Source organism: Arachis hypogaea, chromosome 6, assembly GCF_003086295.3.
Source record: "Arachis hypogaea cultivar Tifrunner chromosome 6, arahy.Tifrunner.gnm2.J5K5, whole genome shotgun sequence".
In the NCBI taxonomy this organism is placed as follows: domain Eukaryota; kingdom Viridiplantae; phylum Streptophyta; class Magnoliopsida; order Fabales; family Fabaceae; genus Arachis; species Arachis hypogaea.
In genome coordinates, this window is record NC_092041.1 from 107308454 (window position 1) to 107322846 (window position 14393).

At 33.2% G+C, this 14393-nt stretch overlaps 1 protein-coding gene across 2 annotated transcripts; it reads right to left on the reverse strand.

Moving 5' to 3' along the window:
* Positions 1-267: 267 nt before the first annotated feature.
* On the reverse strand, positions 268-14118 carry LOC112697418 (wax ester synthase/diacylglycerol acyltransferase 11). Of its 2 annotated transcripts, none has more exons than XM_025750592.3 (7): positions 13686-14118; positions 9912-10496; positions 2689-2758; positions 2490-2584; positions 2060-2269; positions 1826-1963; positions 268-573 (listed from the first exon to the last, which is right to left on the reverse strand). In XM_025750592.3, exons 1-7 carry the CDS (start codon positions 13896-13898, stop codon positions 409-411), a joined length of 1476 nt encoding a protein of 491 aa, XP_025606377.1. In that variant the 5' UTR covers positions 13899-14118; the 3' UTR covers positions 268-408. The 2 variants fall into 2 exon arrangements, with proteins under 2 accessions (XP_025606377.1, XP_025606376.1); XM_025750591.3 differs by having other exon boundaries at positions 2490-2587.
* Between the last annotated feature and the right edge of the window lie 275 nt (positions 14119-14393).

A 14393-nucleotide genomic window follows, 5' to 3' on the forward strand; every position in this document is an offset into this window, starting at 1 on the left:
TTTGTAAGATCTTGGTGGAGTCATTGTCATATGAAGAATTTGGTAGCTTTTATTGCTGATCTGTATGGTTGGTCTAAAATGTTCCTAATGACAATTTTGCCTATTTTTTGTGTAGACAAAGTAAAGTGGTACTGGTGTGTTACGCTGATAACAAAAGTGAGTGAACATAGTCTTGAATTATAATGGTCCTAGCAGCGACAATAATACTTATGGATTGCTTGTTATATGATTTGGACTTGGTGATTGCTTGTTTTTAGTTTGCAATTGTTTTTGTATAAACTAGATATCTTGCATCTATGATTTATTTTTGTGTGTGTAATAAATCAATTTCAGAATAATTGAATAATAAATGAAATTACTTAAACAAATATAAGCTTTCTCAAATGCTGATAATTAAAGTATTTGTTGTCACACTGCATCTTCAACGGGCTTCTTCTGAGCAACATCACGCATGAGTTTTAGTGATTCTTCGAAATCATCACAAAGGAGATAAGGATCTGGAATTACACTTGGATCCACTGATAGAGAAATTATCATCTTATTAGCGTAACTTTGGAAATGCATAGTCAGGGCCTGCAAAACAAATCCCAACTGATGAGTGGAATGATTCAATGGTCTCTGGCTATAAATAATCAAAGGTAAAACTCCTATTTTATTTTGATCTTTAAAAAAAAAATGTGTATCGGAAGTAACTAATTTGGTTCGAAAAATTAGAGATAATACTTAATTTAGTCCTGAATTTACATGCAAGTCTCAATTTAGTTCCTAAAGTTTCAATTGCCTTTATTTAGTCTCCAAACTTTGCGAACACAACTCATGTTAGTCCTTGAAACAATTTTCAACGTATAAATATTAACGGAACACTGTCGTGGACAGTCGAATACCACACTAAACTTTGTAAAATGATGTCGTTTTAGTTTTGACACTCAAATAACCCAAAAACAACATCGTAAGTGGTGCTTATTAAAATTTTATCTAACAAAATAAGTGATACGACACCGTTTATGAGCTATTTGAATGTTAAAACCAAAATTGCATCATTTTACAAGTTTCAACGTGACATCTGACTGTCTATATCAATGCTCCATTAATGTTTTTGTACTGAAAATCGTGTCATGGACTAATATGAGACAATTGAAATTTCAAGAACTAAATTGAGACTTTAGGGACCAAATTGAGTATTAACTCGAAAAATTATGATGGCTTGTTTCAAAGCAAGTTATTTGCTTCTAACTTAAATCCAAGATTATTGAGGAGACAGAAACTTGCGTAATACTTGACTAACTAGCTATTGCTTAACAAAGAAATCAAATAAGTTCTCGTTTAAAAAGGCCTATCCAAACTCAAACTTAATAGAAGGGACAACTCGAATCAAAAGTGTTGACGAATTCTTATTAATTAATGAAGCTAATCACAGATTATCATCAACTAGTGAAGCTGTTACTTAGCACACAAGCAACCAATTCTGTTTCGCATGTAAACTGAATTAACAAAATCAGTTATTGCCAGTTATGCTCATCACGTGCAAATTGAGCTTTTTTTTAAATAATGTTATCTGGATTCTACTAACTAGAAAAAGTAACTAATTTGGTTCAAAAAACTATGATGATTTCTTTCGAAGCAAATTACTTGCCTCTAAATATGTTAAATCCAAGATTATTGAGGAGAAAGAAACGTGCTTACTTCTTGACTGACTAGGCATTGGTTAACAAAGGATTTTGCACAAACATTTATCTATGTATTGTCAAATTAACAGAGGTATTTGGTTAGTTCTAATATCATGATGATGGTAGCGATAATTGTGATTAGTTAATGAAAGACATACCTGAGGGTGTCCATATACACTAGGAGCAATGTATGCGACAGGATGACCATAGAAACTAACTTCTTCCACCGGCCCTGGCATGTTAGAGAACACCAACGTTGTATTCAGCAGAACTCTTCGTATTATGAAAGCCGCGACCTATATATATACCCAACCAAATATTTTATGACAATATATTAATTACTGCTCAAAACTCAATACCACCAATATATATGTCTTGTTATCGTGACGTACCTTAACCCCAAACAAACTGAGTACTAATTTGGCACAAGCGTACGTGCTAACGGCTTCCAATGAGTGTTTCTTGCGGTCAATGGTTGCCTTTGCTTGGCGAATATGCTCCAATGGATCTTGTTGTGTAGCAATGGAGAAAGGGAGCATGATGTATCCAATCAAATTTCCCCATCTTACTTTGGATTTTTCAGCCATCATATCTGCTACATTCTGAGTAACGTAATTAATGTTCCACCAATCCATGGTTATTTACAACTTGCAACTTACTTTTACAACACAAAACAAAACGCCCAATCTTGCTGATCAAACAAACATGACTTAAAAAATCTATACATACACTAAAAATCAGCCACAAATTAATAATCTTATTGGTGAATATATCATAGCACACCTACAAATCTATTTATGTTAATTTGATAACAAAATTCACCTGGATTCCACCAATTGGTCGAAGGTTAACAAGAATGGCTGATCTAAGCCGAATTTTCTTCAGGACACTACTTGACCCCTTCTTTGCATTAGCACCTACTGATTATAGCAAAATAATGTTGGTAATAAAACTAGCCATTTTCTATTTTCAGTGAAACTTTAATTTGTGGTAATCTAAAGAACCAAAAGAAGACACTTACCAAATTCCTGTCGATTCAAGTAGCGACTGATAGCAGCTTGTGTTATTCCCAACAGAACATCATTGACGGTCTACTAATTGAAATGAGTAAAAAAAACACTTATTAAGTTGATGCCAACAAAAATCTATAAATTTTTTCATACCTGACCCACAATTTATAAGAATTCAAAAAGGGTAAAATCCAGTCAACATTATACAAGTATTGTTCAGGTCTACACAATCTTATAGAGGTCGGACATGACGACATAGAGACTTAAACTTACTAATCCAAATAAGTAAGTAACTCCTATTATCTCTGCTATTCATCTAAAAAGGAGATCTCAACAATCTCCTTACCAAAAGAAAGTAACTAACCCACAATCAAAGGTGGAACTACTCAAAAGATGGTTATTGACTCCACCTTTACAATTATAAATACCCTGACACTCTCAGTTATTTTTTGAATGCCAATCTACTAAAAACATGTTTAAAATCTTTGCTAACTTAAATATCAGAGTCCCTTGTAGGTACCATCTCCAACCTTTTCATGAAGAACTCAGACAGCTTCATCCCTGCACGAGAAGACATTGGATCTTTCACCTAAAGGCGTCTGAACCTCACGTTCAGGTCAAAATCATCCTGGTGCTAAGTAAGCTTCGGAACATTAACGTCGTTGTCGGGGACCTGATAATTAACACCGTTCGATAGCGAATGACATTCCAAAAGATGGACAGATGGCTTCCGATTCTGAAGCCCGAGAAGAAGAGCAATATAATGTGAACAAGCGTTAGTCATACCTCTTGGAATTGATAAAGGAAAAGGATATGCCAGAGACACACATCAATCAAACCCAAAAGGACATAGGATAAGCTCAGAAATTCATCGATCTGAAGGATCCGGGTCAATACATCCTATAGAAATTATGGGGCTCATCAAAAACACGGACATCAAGGTCTGCTGGAACAACTCGAGCAGGAGCTAGAGCGACAACAAAAATCCAAAAGAGCCCTGAGAAGGGAGGTACGACGACGAAGGGAATTAGAAGAAAAACTCTTAAAGCTAGAATCCGACTTCAAGAGTAGGAGACCCCACATTGATCGGGAAGAAACACTTTTAGATTTCATCTTTTAAAAAAATATCATTTAAAAAAGATATTTTTTGAGAATGGTGCCCAAACAAGCCCTTAATGAATCTAGTGTTAGTGCTTCTGATTTTATTGTAGAAGAAAATTATATTATGCATTAATTAAAGGTTTAATTACTCTGTTGGTCCTTATAGTTTAGCGAAAATTTCAATTAGGTCCCTACACTTTTTTTCCTTTCAATTGGGTCCTTGCCCCCAATTTTTTTTTTCAATTAGGTCCCTACCGTGACCAAACAGTTAGATTTAACGGAATATTCCGTTCCTAAGTTAAAGATTCTTTAACTTTATGTGAAATCCCTAATGCTCTTTCACTCATATTTTTTCTGAAATACCATTTTACCCTCTCAGAGTTAGAAACTGTTTGGTCTCTTCTCCCAAACTTAGAGAAGAAAGTTGTTTGCATTCCTTGCTTCCCAACTCGCTCAGCTGCAGAGATCAACTCCACCGAAATATTGCGGGAGGGTTTGGCGTCTCCGCTATCACTGCCATCGTCGTAGGCGTTGCTTCTTCCTCTAGGTAAGACAACGCTCAACGTTTCACTCATTGAAGGGTTTTTGTTCTTTTCTCCTGGGAAAGTTTGTCATTCTGTTTATTAGAGCTTCCTTTTGTTTCTGAAAGTGTTTGAACAGGGATTTATGGCATTATTTTTTTTTTGGTATGCAGTTATGGGTGATTTGGATTTCAGTATCGAAATTCATCATGGTGGAAAATTTGTTGACAGTGGACAACGATTAGAGTATTTAGGAGGAATGGTTGTGGAGGATTTACATTTTGAGGTTGATGAATGGTCATCGCAAGAGATTGTCAGTCAACTAAAGCAACTAGGGTATAAGGGTTTCGCTAGGGTCTGGTACAAGGAACTTGGGATGGATTTGAAGTCAGGTCTTAGAGAGTTGAAGTCTGATGGGGATGCGATGAGAATGGCTAGGTCACTGGTGTCAAATTTCTGCAAACATTGCGAGGTATATGTTGTCGATGGAGCCAGAGAAAGTAATGGGATTGAGATCACTTCAACTGATGCTGATTATGTGCCAGAGGAAGGTGAGGGCAGTGCTGATGATGATGGGTTGCTAGAGGTTGAAGTGGATGCTGAGTCAGAGCCTTCTACTGAAGAAGAGGTATTTGATGATAGTGCTGATGATGGTGACCATGATGATCAGTTTGGGTTTGAGGTGGAGGATAATGATCCACCATCAAATGCATTTGGGGGATTTACTGGCCCACTAAATGATGAGAGAACTGCAGCAGCTGGCACAGCTGAAGGTGATGAAGGTTTAAGGGAGGGTGATGAGCAAGTTGTGGGCTTATCTGATGGATATGAGACTGATGACATAGATAGTTATGAGGGAGACTCTGATGATATGATAAAAAGAGGAGGTTCCCTAAGTACAATGAGGCAGAGATGAACAGAGAGTATGAATTTCAGGTGGGGCTGGAATTTAAATCACTTAGTCAATTCAAAGAGGCTGTTAAGGAGCATGCCCTATTGAATGGTAGGGACATTAGGTTTCGAAAAAATGATAAGGTGAGGTGTAGAGTTGTTTGCAAAGGAAGAAAGGGAAAGTGCAAGTGGGTTTGTTTTGCGAGTAAGGTGGGGGGTTCTGACTGTTTCTGGATCAAGACGTTGAATGGAAAGCATACATGTGGAAGGAACTATAGCGAAAGACTTGCATCAAGTAGTTGGATCTCAAAGAAGATTGCCAACAACATCAGTAGAGGGGAAGAGATGAAGCTTGCGACAGTTATTCAGACTATACAAGACAAATACATGGCCAATATCAGTGTTGGTAAGGCTTACTGGGCAAGGAGGAAGGCAAGAGAAGAGGTACATGGGCGGGCAATCCAATAGTATGCTAAACTAAGGGATTACTGTGCAAAGATACTTAGGGCAAATCTAGGATCTAGTCTGACCATATTGGTTGATAGGCCTTCTCTTACGCACCAGCCCCGATTTATGAGAATGTACATGTGCCTTGATGCAGTCAAGAAAGGCTTCTTGGCAGGGTGTAGACCTATTATTGTCGTGGATGGATGTCATTTGAAGGGCGACCATGGACAGCAGCTGCTAGTTGCTGTTGGCAGAGATCCAAATGACAATTACTTTCCCATTGCCGTAGCTGCAGTAGAGGCAGAGACTAAGGACAGTTAGGGGTGGTTCTTGGAGATGCTGTTAAATGACATTGGAGAATCAAGAAAATGGGTTTTTATGAGTGACCAACAAAAGGTATCACTTTAATTTTTTGCAACTAATTTTATCTAAATATAAGAATGCCATGTTTATGATTATATATGCAACTGATATGAGTTTGTGAATATAAGTCTGTCATGTTTATGATGATATATGCAACTGATATGAGTTTGTGAATATAAGGTTGTGAATCTAAGTCTGCCATGTTTATGATGATATATGCAACTAGAGGCTTGTGAATATTAATCTAATATGTATATGATCATATATGCACTTGATAAGTTTGTAGATGTAAATCTGAAATTTATATGATTATAAAACAGGGGTTGATGCAAATCTTTCAGGAGGCATTGCCAACACTGGAGCATAGGCTTTGTCTGAGGCATTTATATGCCAACTGTAAGAAAGCTTATGGGGGTGGTACTGTACTAAGAGACCTAATTCTGTTTGAGAAGTTGTTTGCTTTGGATCCAAAATTGTGGACAAAGAGTCACTTTACATTTTTGGCCAAGAGTGACATGCTGATGAACAACATCTCGGAGGCATTCAATGGAAGAATCCTAGAGGCAAGAGACAAGCCAATTCTGACAATGTTTAAATGGATTAGGTGCTATTTGATGACAAGGTTTGTAGAGAAAAAGAAGAAGGCAGAGAGGTATGAGGGTACACTTTTGCCAAAACCAAAGAAACGGCTAGATATCATCGCGGTTAGAGCTATGGAGTGGCAAGCTAAATGGGCAGGAGACCTGAAGTTTGAAGTCCACCATAAGAACAGGATGATAATGGAAAGGTTTGTGGTCGATTTGATGGCTGGGAGGTGTAGTTGTAGGTTCTGGGGTTTGTGTGGTATGCCGTGTCCCCATGCTTGCTGTGCTATCTTTGAGAAGGGTGACAACCCGAAAGATTATTGTAGTAACTATTACAGCAAGGCAGCATACCTTGCTACATATGGGCAGTCAATATCACCAATTAATGGAGAAAATATGTGGCCAAAGATACAATGCGATACCATCATCCCTCCAATTTTCAGAGTTAAACCAGGAAGGCCAAGGATGGTTAGGATAAGGGAACCCGATGAAAACAGAACACAAACAAAATATAGAAGATATGGAACTTCTGCCATCTGCAGTAATTGTGGCCAATACGGACACAATAGGAGACTCTGTCCAAACCCTATAGTGACAGGTATTGTTTGCCAAGTTATTTTCTTCATATGTTGATGAACTATTATTAACTGCTATTTCATCTTGTAGCTCCTGAAGGCACACAAGGATCTGATGCTGCAACTAGAACTGGAGGAGTTGACTCTACTGCTAATAAACCTGCTGCTGCTGATGAAGTAAACGGATCTGCGCCTGCTGCAACTGCTAGATCCAGGATGGTTAAAGGGAGAGGCAGAGGAAGAGCAGCAGGAGGGATGGCCAGAGGAAGGGGTAGAGGGAGGGCTGCACCCATTACTGCAACAGCATCAAGGCCTTCAAACACCCCTGCACCCACATCCTAGCCACCACACACCCCTGCACCCCCATCCCAGCCACTACACACCCCTGTCCCACCCTCACAGCCTACAAACACCCATGCACCACCATTACAGCCTGCACCACCATCACAGCCTACCACCTTACCCACACCAGCATCACTGCCCACCACTTTGCCTACACCTGCATCACTGCCCACTGCACCAGTATTTCAACCTTTTTCCAAGACCAAAATCTTTGGTGTCAGAAGAAGTGGAAGACTCAAGATTGGAGTTAGGAAGGCAACAAATCAGCCGCCTGAACATGTTGACCTTACCCTTGATTGAGGCTGAAGAGAGTTTAGGGTTTCTTTTCGATATCTCTTGTGTTATGTAGGATTTGTGTTCACCTGTGACTCTGGTTTCTTTATTGTTTGGACCACTGTTATTATGTGATGTGGACCACTTTTGTTATGTGGGTAGAAAACTGATATGAGTGGGTGTCACATTTATTTTGTTGCTATCTAGGTGTCCTACATTATATAATGTAAAAAATAATTGTATCTATTATAATTCAATGCATCTTTTGTTTTACCTACTTTTTTCTCAGTTTCATACTTGTATGCATATTAAATAGCAAAAGAACAACTTTCATTTAGAAAAATTAAACATTTCATATAACTTCATTGAACCCAACATAAACAGTACACTATTGTCTTATATAGACTATTACATTATCATAACAGCCATGCTTTCTACATCTTTACATATAACACTGCAACAATCAAAACACCTAATATCAAGCTCAGCATAATTAGCATCTTGTATTGCTTTTTCATACTATCTTCCATCTTAGCAAATTGCTGCTCCACTGAACTCAGCTCAGCACATAACCTTCTTACCCAGGCATCTACTTCTCCAACTTCTGCAATTAATCTCTCTAGATCCACACTTAATCTGTCTATCTTCCTTTCTTGTACCTCCAATTCTCTAACCCTTCCAAGTACTTGCTGTGAACTGTTCACTGCATCTTCTCCAGATATCTTTTTTTCTTTCCCATCAACCCACTCAAAAAACTTGCATCTCCTATTAGGGCAAGAAATGAATCTTCTGTTTGGATTTTTTGATGTACTTGAACTACGAAGAATCAGAGTGTCTCCACAAAAGCACCAAACCCTCCTTTCCTTTTGCTTCAACCATCCGCTCTTCTCATCTTCTTCATCATCAATCCACTCGAAGAACTTGTATTTTGGCATTCTCCCACAACCAACATACCTTCTTTCATGGCTTGCTACTGCCGAAGAAGACATCACAGCAACTGTCTCACCACAAAAACAAAGATGTCTCTTCTTGACGAGGGTTCTGGAACTACAGACTCCTGAAGATAACTGACTCTGATCTATGAGTATTAACATAGTAAGGGTAAGGGTTGCAAAGAGACGAGCAGAAGTTTGAGGAAGAGGCGAAAAGAAGAGAGATAGAACTCAGATCCCTACTGAGTCTCCTTCATTTGTAAGGGATAACTGAGGGTTATAATGGTCATATCACACAATCTTAACGTTTTTTGTAACGTTTACCGTCAATAGGGACCTAATTGAAAAAAAATTGGGGGCAGGGACCCAATTGAAAGGAAAAAAGTGTAGGGACCTAATTGAAAATTTTGCTAAACTATAAGGACCAACAGTGTAATTAAACCTTAATTAAAAATTGTATCCATTGTGTTTATCTCTCTAAAATTATTTTTATATTAAAATTTTTTGACTTAAAAATTATTAAATTTAAATATTTAAAATTATATATTAAATTTTTAATAATTTTATTTAATATTTAACTAAACCGATTGAACTCTAGTTGAATTTCGGTCGAATTATTAAACTAGTGAACCAGTTGTCTCACCAGTTTATTGACTGGTTCGGTTCTCACAACCTTGTTATAAACTACACCTCTACATTTATAAATATTCTAACACCCCCAGGTATTCTTCGAACTCCAATATACTAAAAACCTGCCTAAATCCTTACTAACTTAAGTATCGAAATCTCTTATAAGTACCACCTCTAACCTCCTCACAAAAAATTCGGATGACTTTATTCCTTACAGGAGAAGAAGTCGGATCTTTCCCTCAAATGCATCTGGATCTCACATTCAGGCTCAAATCATCCTGGTCCTAGTTAAGCCTCGGAACATAATTCATCTCGAAATTTTTAATAACTTATTTATTCAATTAATCTTAAATTAATAATGTGTCATTTAAATCAATTATATTTTTTATACGTAAAAAATTAACTATCAAATTAATTATTAATATAAAATATATAATAAAATATAAAATAAATATTAAAAATAAATAAAATGACAAATGTATTTATAAGTAAATAACTGATTTAGTTACTTATTTTTGGCACATGTTTGTTTAAATATATAAATTCATGAATGCATGGGTGAAGAAGTCAGTTACCGAATTCATTTCCTTCTTGAGAAGCTTGATATCATCCATACTAACTATCCGATGCACGTAGCGCTTGGTATTAAGCTCCACCCCAGGTGCACCTTTCAGGGAAGTCCACGTGTCCTTGAGAAACAAAACAGTCAACACAAACATCATCAAGTCCACAAAAGTGTGCCACATCAGCACCAAATCCCACCACAGCGCCATCAACGGCCCAAACAACATCATCAAGAAACCCCTCTTCTGTTTCTCCTCCTCCTTTGTTGTTGCCGCTGGCACCGTTGGCAATGCATTAGGATCACTGGATTTACGAGTGCTGGCAATAAGAAGTGACATGAGGGAAACACAATCGCCCATTGAATGGTGCATCCGCAAAACCCCAACGGAATCTGCATCTGAGGTTTTGATGTTGAGCAGGTGAAGTTCCCAGAGTGGTTTTGTAATATCCAGTGGTGTTTTTGTGCAGTTTGATATGTAGTCTTCAACGAATCTATCTGAAAATTCAATTTCTGATGAATTGATTTCTGGAACTATGATGTGGCTGTCTAAGTCGATTGTGGTTGAGGTCCATCTAATTTTTCCTCTCTTCTTAACCTGAATAACATTGGAAATTAAAGTTATATATGAATGTTTCAGAAAACGCGCCTACTGATTCACTAGTGAAAATAATGGCCTAGTGTTCATATCCCGTGTGAATTGGGTTGGATATTGACCCATTAATAAATTAGCTCAACTTTCATAACTGAACCCATCGTTTTGTTTCTTTTAGGTTTAGGCTTGGTTCAACAATAGAATATCATACTTTGGCTGAGGAAACATGAATGTTGTATATATCACGTTTTCATTGATGCTAAGGTTAAAATCAGATTTATTTATTGAACAATAAGCTGTTGTTAATAAGTTTAATTGATTTCTTATAAATCATTAAGCAAAGTCGTACCTGTAAAATTCAGTTGATGTCTTGATGATATAATACGTTGATTCTAGCTAGGTTCTAAAATATAAGTAACTTGGTTACTCCATCTTACGAAGACATTGAGAGCATAGTTGTTAAAACTGAATCATTAATTAAATCGGTTTTTAATCAATATTAGTTGAATTGGTAGAATCAATTTTACGTATATAAATAAATATAAAATAATTAAAATTTTAAAATTAAAATTTTAAAAAAATATATTTTTATTAATAATTTAAAAATAATTAAATTTTAATAAATTATAATTTAATTATTATTAAATAAATATATAAAATTTTAATATTTTTATAATAAATATTTTTTAATTTTATTTTATATTAAAATAAATATTTTTTATTTTAATAACTAACTAATTAATTTATATTTATTATGTTGTTGTATACTATATATATTTATTAAAAAATAATAATAATAAATATTATATAATTATAAAAAATAATTATATTATAATTAATAAAAATATTTAAACTTTTTAATTTATGCATATTTATTTATATTTATATTAATAATTATGAATAATAAAAAATATAATTAATTTAAATATAAGTAAATATAAAATTAAAATAATACTTAAAAAATTAGTGTACATTTGTATTACATAATTAATAATAATTAGCATTTAAAATAATAAGAAATAATATAGTTTAATAACAAGAAGAGTATATAGGTACAAATTAAAAAAGATCAAAGTTTAAATCACAACTTTTTTTTGTTGAATTGAGCGGTTGGATCTGATTCTTACAACTATGATTGAGGACGATATTTTTAAATTATTTTAGCTTTTTTTTTTAATTTCATTTAGAATTTGGACTAAAGAATATTTTTTATGTTTTTTTTTACTGTATCTCTTCTGCAATTAAAGAATTAGTTTTATTTAAACATTTATTATTGATTAATTAATTGTTATACGTATATGACAAAATTTAAACTTCTATCATTTACTTAATCAAATTAACGAATGAACGGTTAGACTAACACAAATTAATTTTTATATATTTCATAAAAAAAAAGAATAAAAACAAAACGCGAAAAAAAAAAGAAAAAAAACGAAACTCCCATGTTTAAGAGAAAGGGAATAAGATTGTTATTACTGTGTGAATTTAATATTAATATATCATCAATATAAAATATTTTTATACCTATATTTAATGATATAATATTATATCAATAAAAATAATTATTTTTTATAGTAATCAAGTGAATAACCATTAAAAAAAATATAATTATGTAATTATATAAAATATTTTATCTTAGTACATTAAAATTAAATTTTTATACCGTTGTTAATTGATTTGATAATTATGTCATGGATTTAAAAACTTATTATACTCCACTCTATTTCACTAATTGTTCGGTGAAATCTCTTTCATTATTTAAAAATAAATACAAATTTACGTAAATATAAAAATACATATGCATTATTTTAATAATAGATAACTTTTAACCAAATATATAAACGAAACTCTTAATCTCTACACAGAAATAAACATCACCACCCACGTATTTTAGTTTTTTACTCATGATCAGGCCAGGTTTTGTCCGACCTGAAATAAATTTTAATATTTTATTAAATTTATTTTAAAAATATAAATTATTAATTGAAGTATAAAAATATAATATTTTATTATTAATTTTTATATAAAATAAAAAATATATTTAATTATAGAAAAAGTATTATTTTAATTTTTAACATTTGAACCAGGTTTAATTTTGTCTATATAATATTTTAAACATTTTATTTAAATTTTAAAAATTCTATTTCAGTCTTAAAAATTTTTAAATGGGTTTAATATTGTTTCACTATTAAATTTGACATGAACAATTAGCATATTAAAGAGTCAATAATATTTGATTTTAGTATGTAAGTAAAATTGATCCATCAATAATCACTAATATAAATTTTTTTTTAGATTTTAGAACATTGATAATTGATTATTAGAATTTGTGGCCTTTTGACTCTTTTCTATAAGAAAAAGATCAAGAAGACGAGATATTATACGAATATTTTGATTATATTTCTCTAACACACAAAAAAATATGAATTAACAATAATATTATTAATATTTATGTTACTCATTTTATTAACTATTTGTGTCAAATTAAATAATAAGACAATGTTAAATTCCTTTAAAATTTTTTGAGATAGAAATAAAACGATTAAAACCTTAAAAATCAAATTAAGATTTGTCTTGAACGTTAAAAATAAAATAATATTTTATTAGTAATTGTTAGACAAAATCATGAAATTAAATTTACCTTATTATAATATAATTCAAACTCAACAAAAATGATAAACTCAAATTCAACAAAATATATTTTAAGGGAGACCAATTTTTGAAGTGGGCCGGGTGTTTCACACCCATTAGAAAAGAGAAGCATCCCAACCTCTTAGTTAGAAGCATATAGAAGTGTTAAGAAAGAATAGTTGGTGGGGTTTGAATTTCGTCTTGTGTATAAATTTTGTTAGAGAGTTAGAGGAGTATTTATATAATGTATATAATAGGTTATTTATTTGTCTCAATATGAGTTAAAAAATAAATATTTAAAATAAAATATTACTAATTTCTCAAACACTATACTTAGATTATCCAAACCATCCGAATACCAAAAATAATAAACATCTAATATCCTACTGAATCGAACATCCTTATATTTTCATTGTACACATGGTATAAATACTCTGTTAATTTTCTATACTTTCTCTTATACATAAATACATTAGTATATTAGTGATTGATTTTAATAACTAATTTTAATGTACAAATAACATTTTTATAGTAAGATAGAGAAAATAGAGAATGACTTACGAGGTTGCTAGTGAACCTTGGATGCTTAAGAATAGTTTCACGCAATCCTTCTTTAATTACTTGAGGATTCACGCTTGTTTTGCACCCTATTACGGCCATCACATAGCAGTTGAACTTCGGCGAATGGAACAACCTCGACACCGGACTCATCGGTTCGCCGCCTCCTCCTTCTCCTGATGATGATGATGATGATGATGATGATGATGATGCCATCTTTAGCTCGCTTCTTCCCCTTCTCTTTTGCACAGAGAGATGAGTGCCCAACAAATTAACAATGAAGATTCATTGAGGTTTTATTGCATTAGAAAAAGAATGTTAAGACTTTTCTACCCTCGTCAGGACCCAGTGCGTGTGAAGCAGGGGAAGATGGTTGATGATCATAATTAATAGTTATATGTACTCCATTCTTCTTTTAATGTTTATTTTAACCGTTGTTGGTTGCTTTTCAATCACGTTTTTCTAATTTTCCATGCATTCTTGTCGGTTGTTAATAATTAAATTAATCTTTAAAAAATAAAATATTTTTAAATTTATTTGTAACTTTTTTTAATTAAATTAATCTTTTAAAAATTATAAATTAATCATATTTATTCTTTAGTAACTCTATTAATAATTTTTGTAAATAATTAATAATAAAAAAATTCATTAATAATACATATAATACTTGACATATCAAATTAAACATTAACAAAATATATTTATTAAAAT